Genomic DNA, 14,523 nt, shown 5'->3' with positions numbered 1-14,523 from the left:
GAAGCCCCATCCACGCCCTGTCAGGCGATCTCACCTTAGCCCTGATTGGCTGGTGTGGTCTTACCGGCTCCGCCTTGATGGCTGTTTGACGTGGCCGCACCTCCATCCTTGCGCTCCGCCCCCTTTTCGGGCCTCACCTCGTGGCTTTTGGGCTGGGTGGAGCGAGTCCAAGGGCAGTGAAGGCTGCTGGCCAAGGAGCGTAACAAACTGGGAGGGGCGATGGGGTACAGACTGAACAGCGCTTAATGGCGTCGCTTGGAGGGAGGCTGCCAAAATGAACGAAAGGGGCCACTCTTATTTGTTTTACGCAACGCAGATGCAACTATTGGGAATGGCCTTATCCTAAACACATACTAAGAAATAACTACCGTCCTAAGGTGACCTACGTGTTGCTTGTGGCCTATCTATGGGGTGCAACCTTTAACCTTTAATGTTGTTACTTGTGTGGGTTCTCAAAACCGCAACTATATATATATATATATATATATATATATATATATATATATATATATATATATATATATATATATATATATATGTATGTATGTATGTATGTATGTATGTATGTATGTATGTATGTATGTATGTATGTATGTATGTATACAGTCACGTGAAAAAGTAAGTACACCCCATGTAAAGTTTTGACTTTTTCAACATACAGCTATTTGATCCTCATTTCAACAATATTGATAGATGAAGGTGATATAGTATAACAAATATCATGAAACATTTGCATTTTGTAGACCATTGTATAATTTAAATAAACATAAATGCAAATTTCGCATGTGGAAAAAGTAAGTACACCCCTACATTTATCACTACTTAAAATACCTAAAATTAGAATCAGGTGCAAATGTTAGAGATCGTGAGAGAGGATCTTGGAGGAACCTGTCTTATTTAAACCTCAGATATTTAGTTTGGTTTGCTCTTTGTTGTTGAAGTGTGTGGCGTCACCATGCCTAGATCAAAAGAGCTCTCTGAGGCCTTCAGAAAGAAGGTTTGGATGCCTATGAGTCTGTGAAGGGATTTAAAAAGATCTCCAAACAATTTGAAATCAATCATTCGACTGTCCAGAAGATCATCTACAAGTGGAGAAGATTCCAAACAACTGCCAACTTGTTCAGGCCAGGCCGCCCCAGCAAGTTCAGCCCGAGAGCAGACCGCAAGATCCTGAAATAAGTCTCTAAGAACCCCCAGAATGTCATCACGGGACCTACAGGTAGCTCTTGTCACTGTTGATGTCAAAGTGCATGAGTCTACCATTAGAAAGAGGCTGCACAAATTTGATCTGCATGGGAGGTGTGCCAGGAGGAAACCTTTGCTGTCCAGAAAGCACATCAGGGCAAGACTAAAGTTTGCCAATGAACACCTCGGCAAAGACCAGCACTTCTGGAACAATGTGTTCTGGACAGATGAGTCAAAGGTAGAGCTATTTGGCTACAGTACCAGAAGACATGTTTGGCAAAAACCAAAGACAGCATTTGACCACAAGAACTTGATACCAACTGTAAAACATGGTGGTGGAAATATTATGGTTTGGGGCAGCTTTGCTGCATCAGGGCCTGGGCAGCTCACCATCATAGAATTCACTATGAATTCTTCATTGTACCGAGGGTGCTTGAGGATAATGTGAGGCCCTGTGTCGGAAAGTTGAAGCTCAACCGAAGGTGGACCTTGCAACATGACAATGACCCTAAACATACCATTAAATCCACCAAGGAATGGCTGAAAAGAAAGAAATGGAGGGTTCTGGAATGGCCAAGTCGAAGCCCGGATCCAAATCCCATCGAGATGTTGTGGGGGGATTTGAAACGAGCTGTGCATGCAAGAAACCCCTCAAACATCGCACAGCTGAAATAATTCTTCATGGAGGAGTGGGCAAAAATTTCTCCCAGTCGATGTCAGAGACTGGTAGACAGTTATAGGAAACGCCTACTTGAGGTTGTTTTTGCCAAAGGGGGCAATACCACCTATTAGAGCCAAGGGTGTACTTACTTTTTCCACATGTGAAATTTGCATTTATGTTTATTTAAATTATACAATGGACGACAAAATGTAAATGTTTCATGATATTTGTTATATTATATCACCTTTATCTATAAATATTGTTGAAATGAAGATCAAATAGCTGTATGTTGAAATATGTTGAAAAAGTCAAAACTTTACATGGGGTGTACTTACTTTTTCACGTGACTGTATATATATAATTTTTTTTTTAAAATTATTTGTGTAAAACTTTTGATAACATAATGTAACTCTTGATTACTGTCATTTTGTTTCGTGCTATCGTGGGGGGAATCCAAGCGTCCGCTGTGGGTGTGGTCCGGTAGCTGTCGACCAATGGGTGCACATTTTAAAAAATCGACCCACAACAAGAACCGCAACAGCAACGCAAAGCTCTTGTCAACCTGCGACATGTCACAGGTTAAAAAACACACAAAAAAGTAGATATTTTGTGCACATTTTAAAACTTTAAAAAAATTAACCGGTGTATATGCAATCAATATTAGGGGACACATGAAATATGAAACGATCTTTTTGATTTGACGCTCTGTTTATGCCCCAGGGGATGTGGACTTGGGATTACAGGGGTTAAAACGGGGAATTTTTTTTAACTCAAAATTTGTTATTGGGTCATTCCTGGTGGAACGCTGTGCCATTTTCAACATTGTTTTAGGTGGGAAGTGTGGGGATTTGCGATGGTGTGCCATCGACTACGCTCTAATTATTTATTTATGTCCCTTTGCGTACTTCATCCTGCAGGCTGGAAAACTGTTTCACCACACACTCATGTGCCGGCGGATCATGCTGCCGTTTCCTGTAGTTGTTTATCCACTCGCCGTCTTGGCTGGCCAAGGCTTGGTACTTGGAGCGACAAGTGAGACATTTACTTCAGTGCTGCCCTCGGTTCTCAAGACTGGTGTTGCGGTGCAGCTGCCCTTCTGTTTGCCACAGCGCTCCTTCCAACTTTTCCTACCGGCGGTACTCCGGGAACTGCTTGCACGAAACCTAGGTATTGATGATTTAAAGGCTTCCCTAAACTGCATTCCTGTATCACATTAATGCTGCAAGGTTTGCGCAGCCCTGTACTGAATCTACGGGTTTAGTGAAAGGTCGTGTAAATTTTGTCTGAAAAAGGATTTCTGTTGCTTTAATTTATTCCAAAGACCGGGGGACCGTTTTATTTATTTTATCCAAAATAACAGTCGTGGTGAAGGAGATGCATTAAGTAATGCTATTTTGAAAGATTAACGGAATGGGGGACAATATGGAAGAAAATAACAGTCATAATGGAGGGAATGCTGTTTTATGGGGTGGGCATACGAGGAGGGGGAGAAAGCGAATGATAATTTCTTTGATTCCACCATTTTTGCAGCACATTCCACCATTTTTGCAGCACATTCCACCATTTTTGCAGCACATTCCACCATTTTTGCAGCACATTCCACCATTTTTTTTTTTTTTTTTTTTTTTTTTTTTTTGTATACAATATCGAGGCTCGTGAAAGAGCGAACATTAATCACACAGAAAGACAAACCGACACATAAAACATATAACATAGGGAGCGGTAGACAAGATGGGGAGAGAGGGGGAAGGACACAAACACAACATTTGAGAGCAGGGACCGAGAGACATGGAGACATCGAGAGATCTGAGAGAGGGCGAGGGCTTTGGGGGGGGGGGGGGGCGTGGGAAGGGGGCAGTGGGAGAGGTATAAAACATATGGACACTGCCAGGACTTCCAGGAAAGAAGTTGGAATTTCAAACAAGGTGGATCTGGGGTGAATTAGCGGGGGTGGAAAAGATCAAGGTTTTGGATGGGGGAAGATAAGAGATGGTGGTGAACAGCTGTTTTAAAGACCTGGAGGGAGGAGTGGGATTGAAGGGAGTGAGGGAGTTTGTTCCAGAGGCGGGAGAAAAGAGGAATGAAAGAGTGAAGGTGAGCGGAGAGCCGAGATTTCGGCAGTTTAACCATCAGAGGGTTGCTGGCAGATCTTGTGCGACCTGTAGGAATATTTGGGGGACAGAGCACAGAGAGAGCTGGGGGTGCAAGGCCGGAGAGGAGTCGGTAGAAGACAGAAAGACCACCTACCTGCCTGCGGTGAGTGAGTGAAAGGCCCTCAGAGATAGCTTCATCGCGGGAGATTCCAATAATTCTGAAAGCTTTGGTTTCAACAGCGTGAAGCCGAGCTAGGTGTGAGGCAGGAGCACCGGCCCATAGGGGAGAACAGTATTCCATTGAGCTGCGGATGAAAGCCTTGTATGTGGTGAGGAGCTCAGGTGTGCCGAGGAAGGACTTCGCACGACGGAGGATGCCCAGTCGGCGACTGGCTTTGGAGGCCAGCTTGGAAATGTGGTTTTCCCAAGAAAGATCATGGCAGATAGTGAGACCCAAAATCTTGAGTGACAGAACTTCTTGGAGAGGATTGTTGAGAAAGTAGATGGGAGGGTTGTCCAGTCGATCTTTTCGGAGAGACATAGTAAGAGTGTGAGATTTGTCAGGATTGAAAGACATGTTCCACTTGTTTGACCAGTCTGTGATTTTGTCCAGGTCTTCAGAGAGTGAGGAGGCAGCAGACTGCCGATCTGAGGGAAGAGGAATGGAGCGGCAGAGAGTGGAGTCATCAGCAAAGAGATAGAGAGGATTTTCGAGAGAGTCAGAGAGATCATTGATGAAGACCAGAAAAAGCACGGGGCCCAGAACACTGCCTTGGGGAACTCCAGCCTGAACAGGAAGAGGAGATGAGAGAAACCCATTCAGGGCCACACGTTGACGACGACTAGAGAGGAAGTCCGCCAGCCATGCATGGAGATTTCCATGGATACCAAAAGAGGAGAGTTTGGTGAGCAGAGCGGGGTGCCAGACCGTGTCGAAGGCACGTGATATGTCGAGGGAGACAGCTCTAATTTCCTGTTTGGCATTGAGGACCTCCATCCATTGTTGAGACAGCAGAAGCAGCATGTCCAGAGTAGAGTGACCTGGTCTGAAACCAAATTGATGATCAGAGGTCAAGCCATTGGAGAAGAGGAAAGATTTCATATCAGAAGCAATGATGGATTCCATGACTTTGCTGATAATTGGGAGAAGGCTGATTGGTCTGTAGTTGCTAGGATCTGTTTTTGCACCTTTTTTGTTCAAAGCGGTGATGTTGGCTGATTTCCAAGCAGATGGCAGTTGACCTTGAGCAAAAGAGAGGGTGAAGAGAACAGAGAGAGGGTGAGATAGAGCAGCAGAGCAGGATTTTAGGACCCGTGGGCTGATGCCGTCGGGTCCAGTTGCAGAATCAGAGTCGAGGGTTGACAGAAACTTTTCCACCTTGTCAGGAGGAAAGGACACGGAGTCCAGGAGCAGCAGGGTACGACTGGGTATGGTGGGTACAGAGAGGGATGGGTTTGGGACACAAGATTTAGAGGCAAACACAGAGTTGAGGCATTCAGCTTTTTCACGTGCGGAGTCAGCTGTGTAGCCGTTTGAGGTAAGGGAGGGGATGGAGGGGGAACAAACACCAGAAACGGATTTGACCAGACGCCACCAGGATTTGGAAGAGGGAGACAGATAAGAGAGTTCGGTCTTGAGAACGGAGAGATATTGTTTCCTGGCTCTCCTGAGGGTGGACACACACTTGTTTCGGGCTTTGTGAAAGGAAATGAGATTTCCTTCCGTTGGATTTGCTTTCCAGGAGACGAAGGCAAGTTGTTTCTGGGCAACAGCCTCACCACAAGATTCCGTGTACCATGGACGGGAGGAAGGGTATGACAACTGAAGACGAGATGGGATAAATCTGTGCATGAGAGAGAGCAATTTACTTTGGAAGAATTCCCAGGATGAGTTGATGTCAGAGGTGGTAGAGATGGGAGACCAGTCCAGATGATTGATGGCTGCTTGAAGACCGTGCCAGTTGGCCTGAGTGAAATGCCAGACTCGTCGACGCTGAGCAGGCTCCCTGAGGATGGTCAGAGAGATGTCCACTTTAACAAGGACATGATCAGATGTTCCGATCGGAGCAGAAGAAGAGCAGCAGACATTTTCAGGGAAGTTAGTCATAACCAAGTCCAGAAGAGAAGATGTTCCGTTGACTGAGATCCGGGTCGGGAAATTGACAGATTGTGTCAGTCCCAGTGAGTCGCAGAAGTCCTTTGCTGAGGAGCCATGGCTGGTGAGAGAGGTACCCACACCCAGCCAACTGGCATGATGACAGTTGAAATCACCACATATGAGGAAGAGAGAGTTGGGATGAGTAGATAGAAGTTGGTCCATATCATCAGACAGCGAGATGTAGATGGAGTCATCACTGTTTGGTGGACGGTACAACACACATATGAACAAGAGGTGGGAGCGAAGGGGAAGCCGTAGCCAGAGGTATTCCTGGGGGTGAGGTGGAGAGAGTGCAGTGCAGGGCGAGTGAGGAAGAGAGTTTTTGATAAAGATAGCAACCCCGCCTCCAGGACGAGGCTCAGGTCTATCATACCGGAGGAGGGAGTAGCCCGGGAGAGATACTATGGAATCAGAGACATCATAAAGGAGGAAAGTTTCTGTTAAGCAGATCACGTCTGGTTTGACAGAAGCAACCTGTATGGAGAGATCGGTTAAGTTTGAACGAAGGCCCCGGATGTTTGAGGTCCATACCGTTAATGAAGAGGAAGGGGGAGCATCAGATACAGAACAGGGGGGAGGAGGGGTAGGGTAAGATGTGGAAGAGGTGGAAGAGGTAGGGAGAGCTGTTGAAGGTGTGTCAGAGATTTCAGAATAGCTCGGAGAAAGGGAAGGATGGGGCGGACAAAAGGTTTGATGGTGATTGGGTGAGCCACAATGAGGTGTTATTTGAGGAGGGGGAAGAGCGAGGCAGAAGGTTGGGGGAGATGGAGGTGAGAGTTTGAAGGGGGAAGAAGCGGGGAGGACGCTTTGAGGAGGGGGAGTGAGCGGGGGGAAATTGAGAAGCAATGAGGGTGGGGAGATTTGAAGGGGAGGGGTGAGGGGGGAGTTTGGGAGGGAAGGGACAAGGGGAGGGATTTGAAAGGGATGGGATATGGGGGAGATTTGGAGGGGAGGGGTGAGGCAGGATTCTAGGAGGGGAGGGGCGAGGGGGCGTCTTGGCGGGGAGGGGTGAGGGGGTAGTTTAGGAGGGAGGGGGCAAGGGGGGAGATTTGAAAGGGATGGGTGATGGGGAAGATTTGGAGGGGAGGGGTGATGGGGAAGATTTGGAGGGGAGGGGTTATGGGGAAGATTTGGAGGGGAGGGGTGAGATTGGATTTTTGAAAGTGTACGATTTATGGGAAACGAACATTTATTGCAAAATGAGTTTCTTGTGACCTTCGAGTTAAAAATACGTTTAAGGACGCTGGATGGAGGATGGAGTGCAGGAGAGTTTAGGGAATGTAGAACAAAGGCACTATAGGAGATGGATATTTTTTTTGGGATGAATTGATTTGGTGAGCAAGTCGAAAGCAGCCTTTTAAAGAAGAAGAAGAAAAAGGTGTTATAAAATATGACGGAATACATAACTTGAGGGGAAAGTGTAAACATTGAAGGTTAATGAGTGAAAACTATCTGGGGAAATGGGGGAGAAACACGTGGTCGAAGAACGAACGAACGAATAAGAATGAATAAACGAATGAGAACAGAGAAGGAAATGTTTTTTTTTTTTTGAGTTGAGATTTACACAAGGAAGTAGGCTATGGGTGAAAAGACTGGGAATACAGAGAACGAAAGTTATTGGATCACAAACGACGGACCACTGAGAGAAAAACAAAGCCTCAAGGTTGTACAGTGCACACTGTACAAGGCCTTGCTCGCGACACGGCAAACAGACGATCAATTTATGAAAGATAAACACCGAGAAACAACCAAAGTTGCACACAATAACTTCACACACCGAAAGATAAATACAGTTTCGACAAAATACAATTGTGAACAGACTTAACTTCGAAAAACGTGGAGACCGTGTGGAGCTTCGAAAATCCCTGCCGCCGTCTCCAAGATCTCGCGAGATCTCCGATTATTGCAGCACATTCCACCATTTTTGCAGCACATTCCACCATTTTTGCAGCACATTCCACCATTTTTGCAGCACATTCCACCATTTTTGCAGCACATTCCACCATTTTTGCAGCACATTCCACCATTTTTGCAGCACATTCCACCATTTTTGCAGCACATTCCACCATTTTTGCAGCACATTCCACCATTTTTGCAGCACATTCCACCATTTTTGCAGCACATTCCACCATTTTTGCAGCACATTCCACCATTATTGCAGCACATTCCACCATTATTGCAGCGCATTCCACCATTTTTGCAGCGCATTCCACCATTTTTGCAGCACATTCCACCATTTTTGCAGCACATTCCACCATTTTTGCAGCACATTCCACCATTATTGCAGCACATTCCACCATTTTTGCAGCACATTCCACCATTTTTGCAGCACATTCCACCATTTTTGCAGCACATTCCACCATTTTTGCAGCACATTCCACCATTTTTGCAGCACATTCCACCATTTTTGCAGCACATTCCACCATTTTTGCAGCACATTCCACCATTATTGCAGCACATTCCACCATTTTTGCAGCACATTCCACCATTTTTGCAGCACATTCCACCATTTTTGCAGCACATTCCACCATTTTTGCAGCGCATTCCACCATTTTTGCAGCACATTCCACCATTTTTGCAGCACATTCCACCATTTTTGCAGCACATTCCACCATTTTTGCAGCACATTCCACCATTTTTGCAGCACATTCCACCATTTTTGCAGCACATTCCACCATTTTTGCAGCACATTCCACCATTTTTGCAGCACATTCCACCATTTTTGCAGCACATTCCACCATTTTTGCAGCACATTCCACCATTTTTGCAGCACATTCCACCATTTTTGCAGCACATTCCACCATTTTTGCAGCACATTCCACCATTTTTGCAGCACATTCCACCATTTTTGCAGCACATTCCACCATTTTTGCTCCCTTGATTATGTAAATGTCATGGTAGTCGAGCTTTGTGATGAGATCATAAATTTTGTTTTTTATTCACCTGGATTGAACAATTAAATTTCGTTACGAGAAGGAGGTGGAGAACAGAAATGTAGCCAAAAGGAAATTCTTGTGTTGTGAAATTGCAAATTTTTTTGTGGTGGATTAATTATTTGTTTTCACCCACCTATACCAAACCATTGTTTTAACACTTTGGCCCATAGGTGAGGCAGCACTTGGACTCGCGCGTGGATGCTCGAACTTACCGTACTTCCGCCATGCATTGGAGATGGCACTTCATGCTGTGTTGGAGGCTGAAGCTGCTGCGAGGACACCTGTACCGGACCCCCTCCTCCCAGCACTTGCCAAGTTGGCAGCAGAGTTTCCTGGATTCCTGCGCACCGTAGCCCACTGTGCCCGGAAGTCGGAGGTGGCTCTTTGGGACTACTTGTTTGCGGCTGTGGGCAGTCCTAAGGAACTATTTGAGGAAAGCCTTCTGGCCAGGGATCTTGAGACTGCGGCCTCTTATTTGATTATCCTGCAGGTAAGAGTGATTAAATGTGGCAAGAGCAGTGTGTGGGAATGTAATATTATAATCTATTGTTCGGCTTGTGATGCATCGTCATTGATGTAGAACATGGAGGCACCTGCTGCGAGTCGACAACATGCTACACTGTTGTTCAATTCTGCACTCGAAGATGGTTGTTGGGAGCTTTGCCAACATATGATCCGCTTTTTGCGGGCCATTGGCTCTGGAGAAGAAGATACAGCCTCAGCGGTGGTGCCTTCCAGCTCAGTAATGCTCTTTACACACACACACACACACACACACACACACACACACACACACACACACACACACACACACACACACACACACACACACACACACACACACACACACGTCACTGTGATTTACAAATCTTTGCCATAACTTGTTCTACTTTGTTGCATGTATTTTGGAGGAGGTAACGGTGACCTCTGGGTTGGAGTTTTTCCGCAATCGGAGCATTAGCCTGTCCCAGACCTCTGAATTACCTACACCTTTGCCTGTACGGGATGGGACGCAAGGGAAGGTTATTTTGCACAAAGCCCTGAGCGTTCCGGTTGCACCTGGAGCCAAGCGGTGAGATTGATTGCTTGTTTTTGTTGGCAATGTAATCGAGTATAATTTTGAAGATTTTACCAGATGAGCTTTGTATGCTCAGTCTGAACACAGCAGTTTCTTGATAACCATGCTCTCTCTGCAACCCGATTGGTGTTTTAACGGCTTACAGGCCCAGGGACTGTGGTGACTGTGTGGAGCGCCTCTTCTTGGAATCTATGCTCTCGCGACATGCCCGCCGCCTCCTCGAAGCTTCACGCATCGGTGACCTAGCACGCTTCTCAGCACACCTGGGCTTTGAGCTTATAGGCTGGTTGCGCAGTGAACATGAGCGCTCGGCACAACCTCAAGATTACGTTTGTGCTTTGCACCAGCTACATCGTGACTTCTGCTGGCCGCTTCCTTCTGCACCAGGCCTGGACGGAAACAAAGGCAGGTTGATACTCTTGCCCGTTGCTGGCACCTCGTAAAAATTTCTGAAACGTTTTCACAAGTAGTGGAAGGAAGAGAAAGTAGAGTTTTGCTGTTTCTTTCATGAACAGGAGCCCAGGCCACACATTCATTACCCGTGCCGTGGCAAGGTGAGTCCACAGTGAGAACATGGTGGAACAGAGAACCCGAATCAGACAGGACAGATGGGTTCTTGCCTGTATGTGCTTTGAGCCTTTCTGAGAATCCCGAAGCACCAATCATGCAAGAAGCTTATCTCACACCAATCTGCAAAAAAGGTGTGTTGTAAGTATTTTCTCGGAGTTGTACAGTGCATGGAACTTGAAACCAGCACTCGCTTTTTATTTATCAAGTTATTAATTACATTGAGCAAGTGTGATTACAGCTTTTAGGATTTGCACTTAACGAGCTTGCTGGTTGATATACTTTGTTGCAACAAAACTATGTGGATGAAAAAGCTAAATGAATGGCCATGGTTTTACTGTTGTGGATCTTGAGTTCCTTTCATCTCCTTCTGTGTTCCTACTTTTTGCCCTGATTCCCTTAGTAGATGAGGTGAGTGTGGGTTCCGCCACGGATATGACCGAATCGAGTTCTATGTTGGAAGCTGATTGGGCTCTTCTCGATGAAGTGCTTCCTGTCCCTTCTTTGAGCATCTCACTGCAGCTTGCTTGTCGAGGCCCTGCGAAAGCTAATGTTCAGTTGCGGTGAGAACTAGGGTTGGTTAAGCAGCACTTATTAACACATAAACACCTAGAGCTAACTAAGTACGGTATGGCTTTACTCATCTCAAATTTTCAATAGCCTTGGTAAAGGTGTTTTGATGCAACAGTATCTCTCGATGATGAAGATTTTATACTGACCATCATATCTTTTTTTTGTAATTGTGCATTTTTGCCTTATAATTGGTCTTGTGAAGTGAAATCTTACTTTTTATTTTTGTACTTTTTTTCCTTTGTGAGGTCATTGACACAAACCAAGGCTACTTAGGTAATTTTCTTCTATATATCTATATATATATATGTGGGGGGCAGGGGTTTTTTTATATCTATATATATATATAAAAGAAAGTTTTTGTTTGTTTGTATGTTTGTTTGTTTGTCTGCACGCACTAATCTCCTGAACGGTGAAAGATAGGAGGAAACCTCCAAAACAAAAAATGTCGGGACGGGCCCCGGGAAGGTTATAGGCTAGGTGGCGAGGCCGGTCGAGGCCGCTTCGGCCGGGCTGGGCCCATTTCGCAATTAAAAGCTGAGATGAATTATAGTAGTTAATCTTCTATGGCTGAGGGTAAAAGCTGAATTATAGTAGTAAATTCATTCAAAAAGAACTAAAAATGTCGGGGTGGGCCCCGAGAAGGTTATAGGCGAGGTGGCGAGGCCGGTCGAGGCCGGGCTGGGCCCATTTCACAATTAAAAGCTGAGCTGAATTATAGTAGTCAATCTTCTGCGGCTGTGGGTAAAAGCTGAATTATAGTAGTAAATTCATTCAAAAAGAACCCGGGGAACGCCGGGTGCATTCAGCTAGTGTTTTATAATGAATGGTTACTTTTATTTTTGGTTGCATTTTTTATATAATAGTTTAATTGTCCCCCCCCCCCCTCCCCCTAATGTGTAGAAATGATTTATGCTACCCCCCTGCCCCCCACCACTTGTTGGGGTGGTCTCTATTTTTTGTCGACAAATCTGCTGAAAGGGCCACGTTGGTCGAGTATTCCAATGGAATGAAATAGATGGTGTATTTCTGGTGTGCAGGGCTGTATTTGGGTGTTTGTCATGAGACGAGAGTAAGGTAATTTGTCCTCATCCTGCAGCAGCCCCAACTTACCCTTAGTCACACAGCAGTGCAAGCCAAGAGTGAATGACTATACAATATTCACCGTAAATCTATCTTATAACTAGAATGGCACTTGGTGGAGCGCGTACCTCCGCTAGGCTGAACAGTGTACGATTTATATCTGACTGATAGGCCAGATCCACATCCAGACTTTAACCAAAACCTAATCAGCTTGTCCTCATCAATTAACCAACTCATCCACCAAGTTTTGTCATAACCTGTCCAAAACTTTTTGAAACATCCTGTTAAATATCGTTTTGGGCCTTGTCTCTCAATGATGAAGATCACTTAAAAATTGTATTATCCGGATTCGGATCCCCGTCAAAATCTAATCAATTTGTTGTTGTCACACACCCAAACTGTCCACCAAATTTCTGCCCAATCCGTCCATAGGTTTTTGAGATATCCTGTTCACAGACAGACATAGGTGAAAACATAACCTCCATCCACCTTCGGACGGAGGTCGTCAGTTATTGCTACACCCAATTGTGAAAAACATGAGATAATGGTTTAAAGTGAATGATAATTTGCATATATGCATAAAAAACAAGCTGTCGGTAAATGTCCTGTCAACTTGATATCTATTTGACTGTGAGGCTTTGAACGAGTAATGGTGAAGAAGAAGATTTGATTGTCACAGTAAACTTTAACTTGAGAAGGTGCGATAAAATGTCGTGTGTCAATTCAGTCATGATAATAGGAATATATAACACTATCTGAGTTTTTTTTTTGTCGGTTCTATGGAGCGCTAGCCTCCTTTGTAGACAGTTTGGTGTGAGTGTGCATAACTCGAGGCCATCGTGCCAACCCAAAACATGTTCAGAAGTGCTGTTTAACGGTTTCCATGGTGGATTAGTAATAAAGTTAAAGGTTTGTGATTTTCATCATGTGTTGGGTCTTAAAAAAGCAATTTATATTCTTTATACTTTAAAAATAACACTAAAGCAAAATAAAAAGAGGAATAGTAGGCCTTGACGTTTCGGGCAGCATGCTCCGCCCATCGACGGTATGAAGTAACTGGAGCGAATAAGAGCAGGGTTTATAAGAACTGCACACCCCCCATTGGCTGGTTATTGTAGAGTACTGTTTGGCTGGTCATTGTGGGGTACTGATTGGCTGGTCATTGTGTGTTGCTGATTGGCTGGTCATTGTGTGTTGCTGATTGGCCGGTGTGGTCTTGCTCATCATGGTCCATTGTCCTTGATGTGTTGATACCTATGTTGGCAGGTGTCTGTTTGTTAATGAGGGAGAGCCACATATCACTAATGGGTTGCTCATTTTTTTGGGGGGTGGGAGGAGGGGGACTTCCCTCATATACAGTAAGTCCTACAACGTAGTTAATGTGTCCCTAAAAAGTGTAACGTTATAGGAAACGATGTTGTTGGAAACAAGTTTTCCCATTTAAATTGATGTAAATAATATTTAATGTATCCCAGGTCAAAAGTTTTTTGCACGAAAACACCTTTACTTAGTCTAAAAAAGCATATTTGTGTATATTTACATTCAATAACATCCTAATCATAAAATATAAAATTGTAAAAGCATCATATAAATAACAAAAAATTACCAAGGGAAGTAATGTACAGTACTGTAATGTATTCACTGATGATGGTCGTGGATGGTGCTTGTGGAGGTGGAGGTGTGGGGAGTGGCCGAATGAAAATTAAATTGAGGGGAGTGGCCGAATGAAAATTAAATTGAGGGGAGTGGCCGAATGAAAATTAAATTGAGGGGAGTGGCCGAATGAAAATTCAATTGTGAGGGGAGTGGCCGAATGAAAATTCAATTGAGGGGAGTGGCCGAATGAAAATTAAATTGAGGGGAGTGGCCGAATGAAAATTCAATTGTGAGGCGAGTGGCCGAATGAAAATTAAATTGAGGGGAGTGGCCGAATGAAAATTAAATTGAGGGGAGTGGCCGAATGAAAATTAAATTGAGGGGAGTGGCCGAATGAAAATTAAATTGAGGGGAGTGGCCGAATGAAAATTCAATTGTGAGGGGAGTGGCCGAATGAAAATTAAATTGAGGGGAGTGGCCGAATGAAAATTAAATTGAGGGGAGTGGCCGAATGAAAATTAAATTGAGGGGAGTGGCCGAATGAAAATTAAATTGAGGGGAGTGGCCGAATGAAAATTAAATTGAGGGGAGTGGCC

The 14,523-nt window shown here is 44.7% G+C and overlaps 1 protein-coding gene across 2 annotated transcripts in view; it reads left to right on the top strand.

Moving 5' to 3' along the window:
* The window catches only part of RIC1 (RIC1 partner of RAB6A GEF complex), a 159,906-nt gene that overhangs the window by 120,603 nt on the left and 24,780 nt on the right, over nucleotides 1–14,523 (top strand). The window contains exons 20-26 of one of the 2 annotated variants that reach the window (XM_068136483.2): nucleotides 2,764–3,013; nucleotides 9,204–9,523; nucleotides 9,614–9,775; nucleotides 9,945–10,105; nucleotides 10,257–10,516; nucleotides 10,627–10,812; nucleotides 11,085–11,241. In XM_068136483.2, the coding sequence (XP_067992584.2) occupies nucleotides 2,764–3,013; nucleotides 9,204–9,523; nucleotides 9,614–9,775; nucleotides 9,945–10,105; nucleotides 10,257–10,516; nucleotides 10,627–10,812; nucleotides 11,085–11,241 (1,496 nt within the window). Of the gene's footprint in view, nucleotides 1–2,763; nucleotides 3,014–9,203; nucleotides 9,524–9,613; nucleotides 9,776–9,944; nucleotides 10,106–10,256; nucleotides 10,517–10,626; nucleotides 10,813–11,081; nucleotides 11,242–14,523 lie in introns of both variants that reach the window. The other variant, XM_068136477.2, reaches the window with a different exon arrangement.

The sequence above is a fragment of the Myxine glutinosa genome, chromosome 1 (assembly GCF_964187855.1).
Source record: "Myxine glutinosa chromosome 1, kmMyxGlut1.1, whole genome shotgun sequence".
In the NCBI taxonomy this organism is placed as follows: Eukaryota; Metazoa; Chordata; class Myxini; order Myxiniformes; family Myxinidae; genus Myxine; species Myxine glutinosa.
Note: the sequence above shows the minus strand (reverse complement) of the source record. Positions and strands in the feature narration are given on the sequence as shown.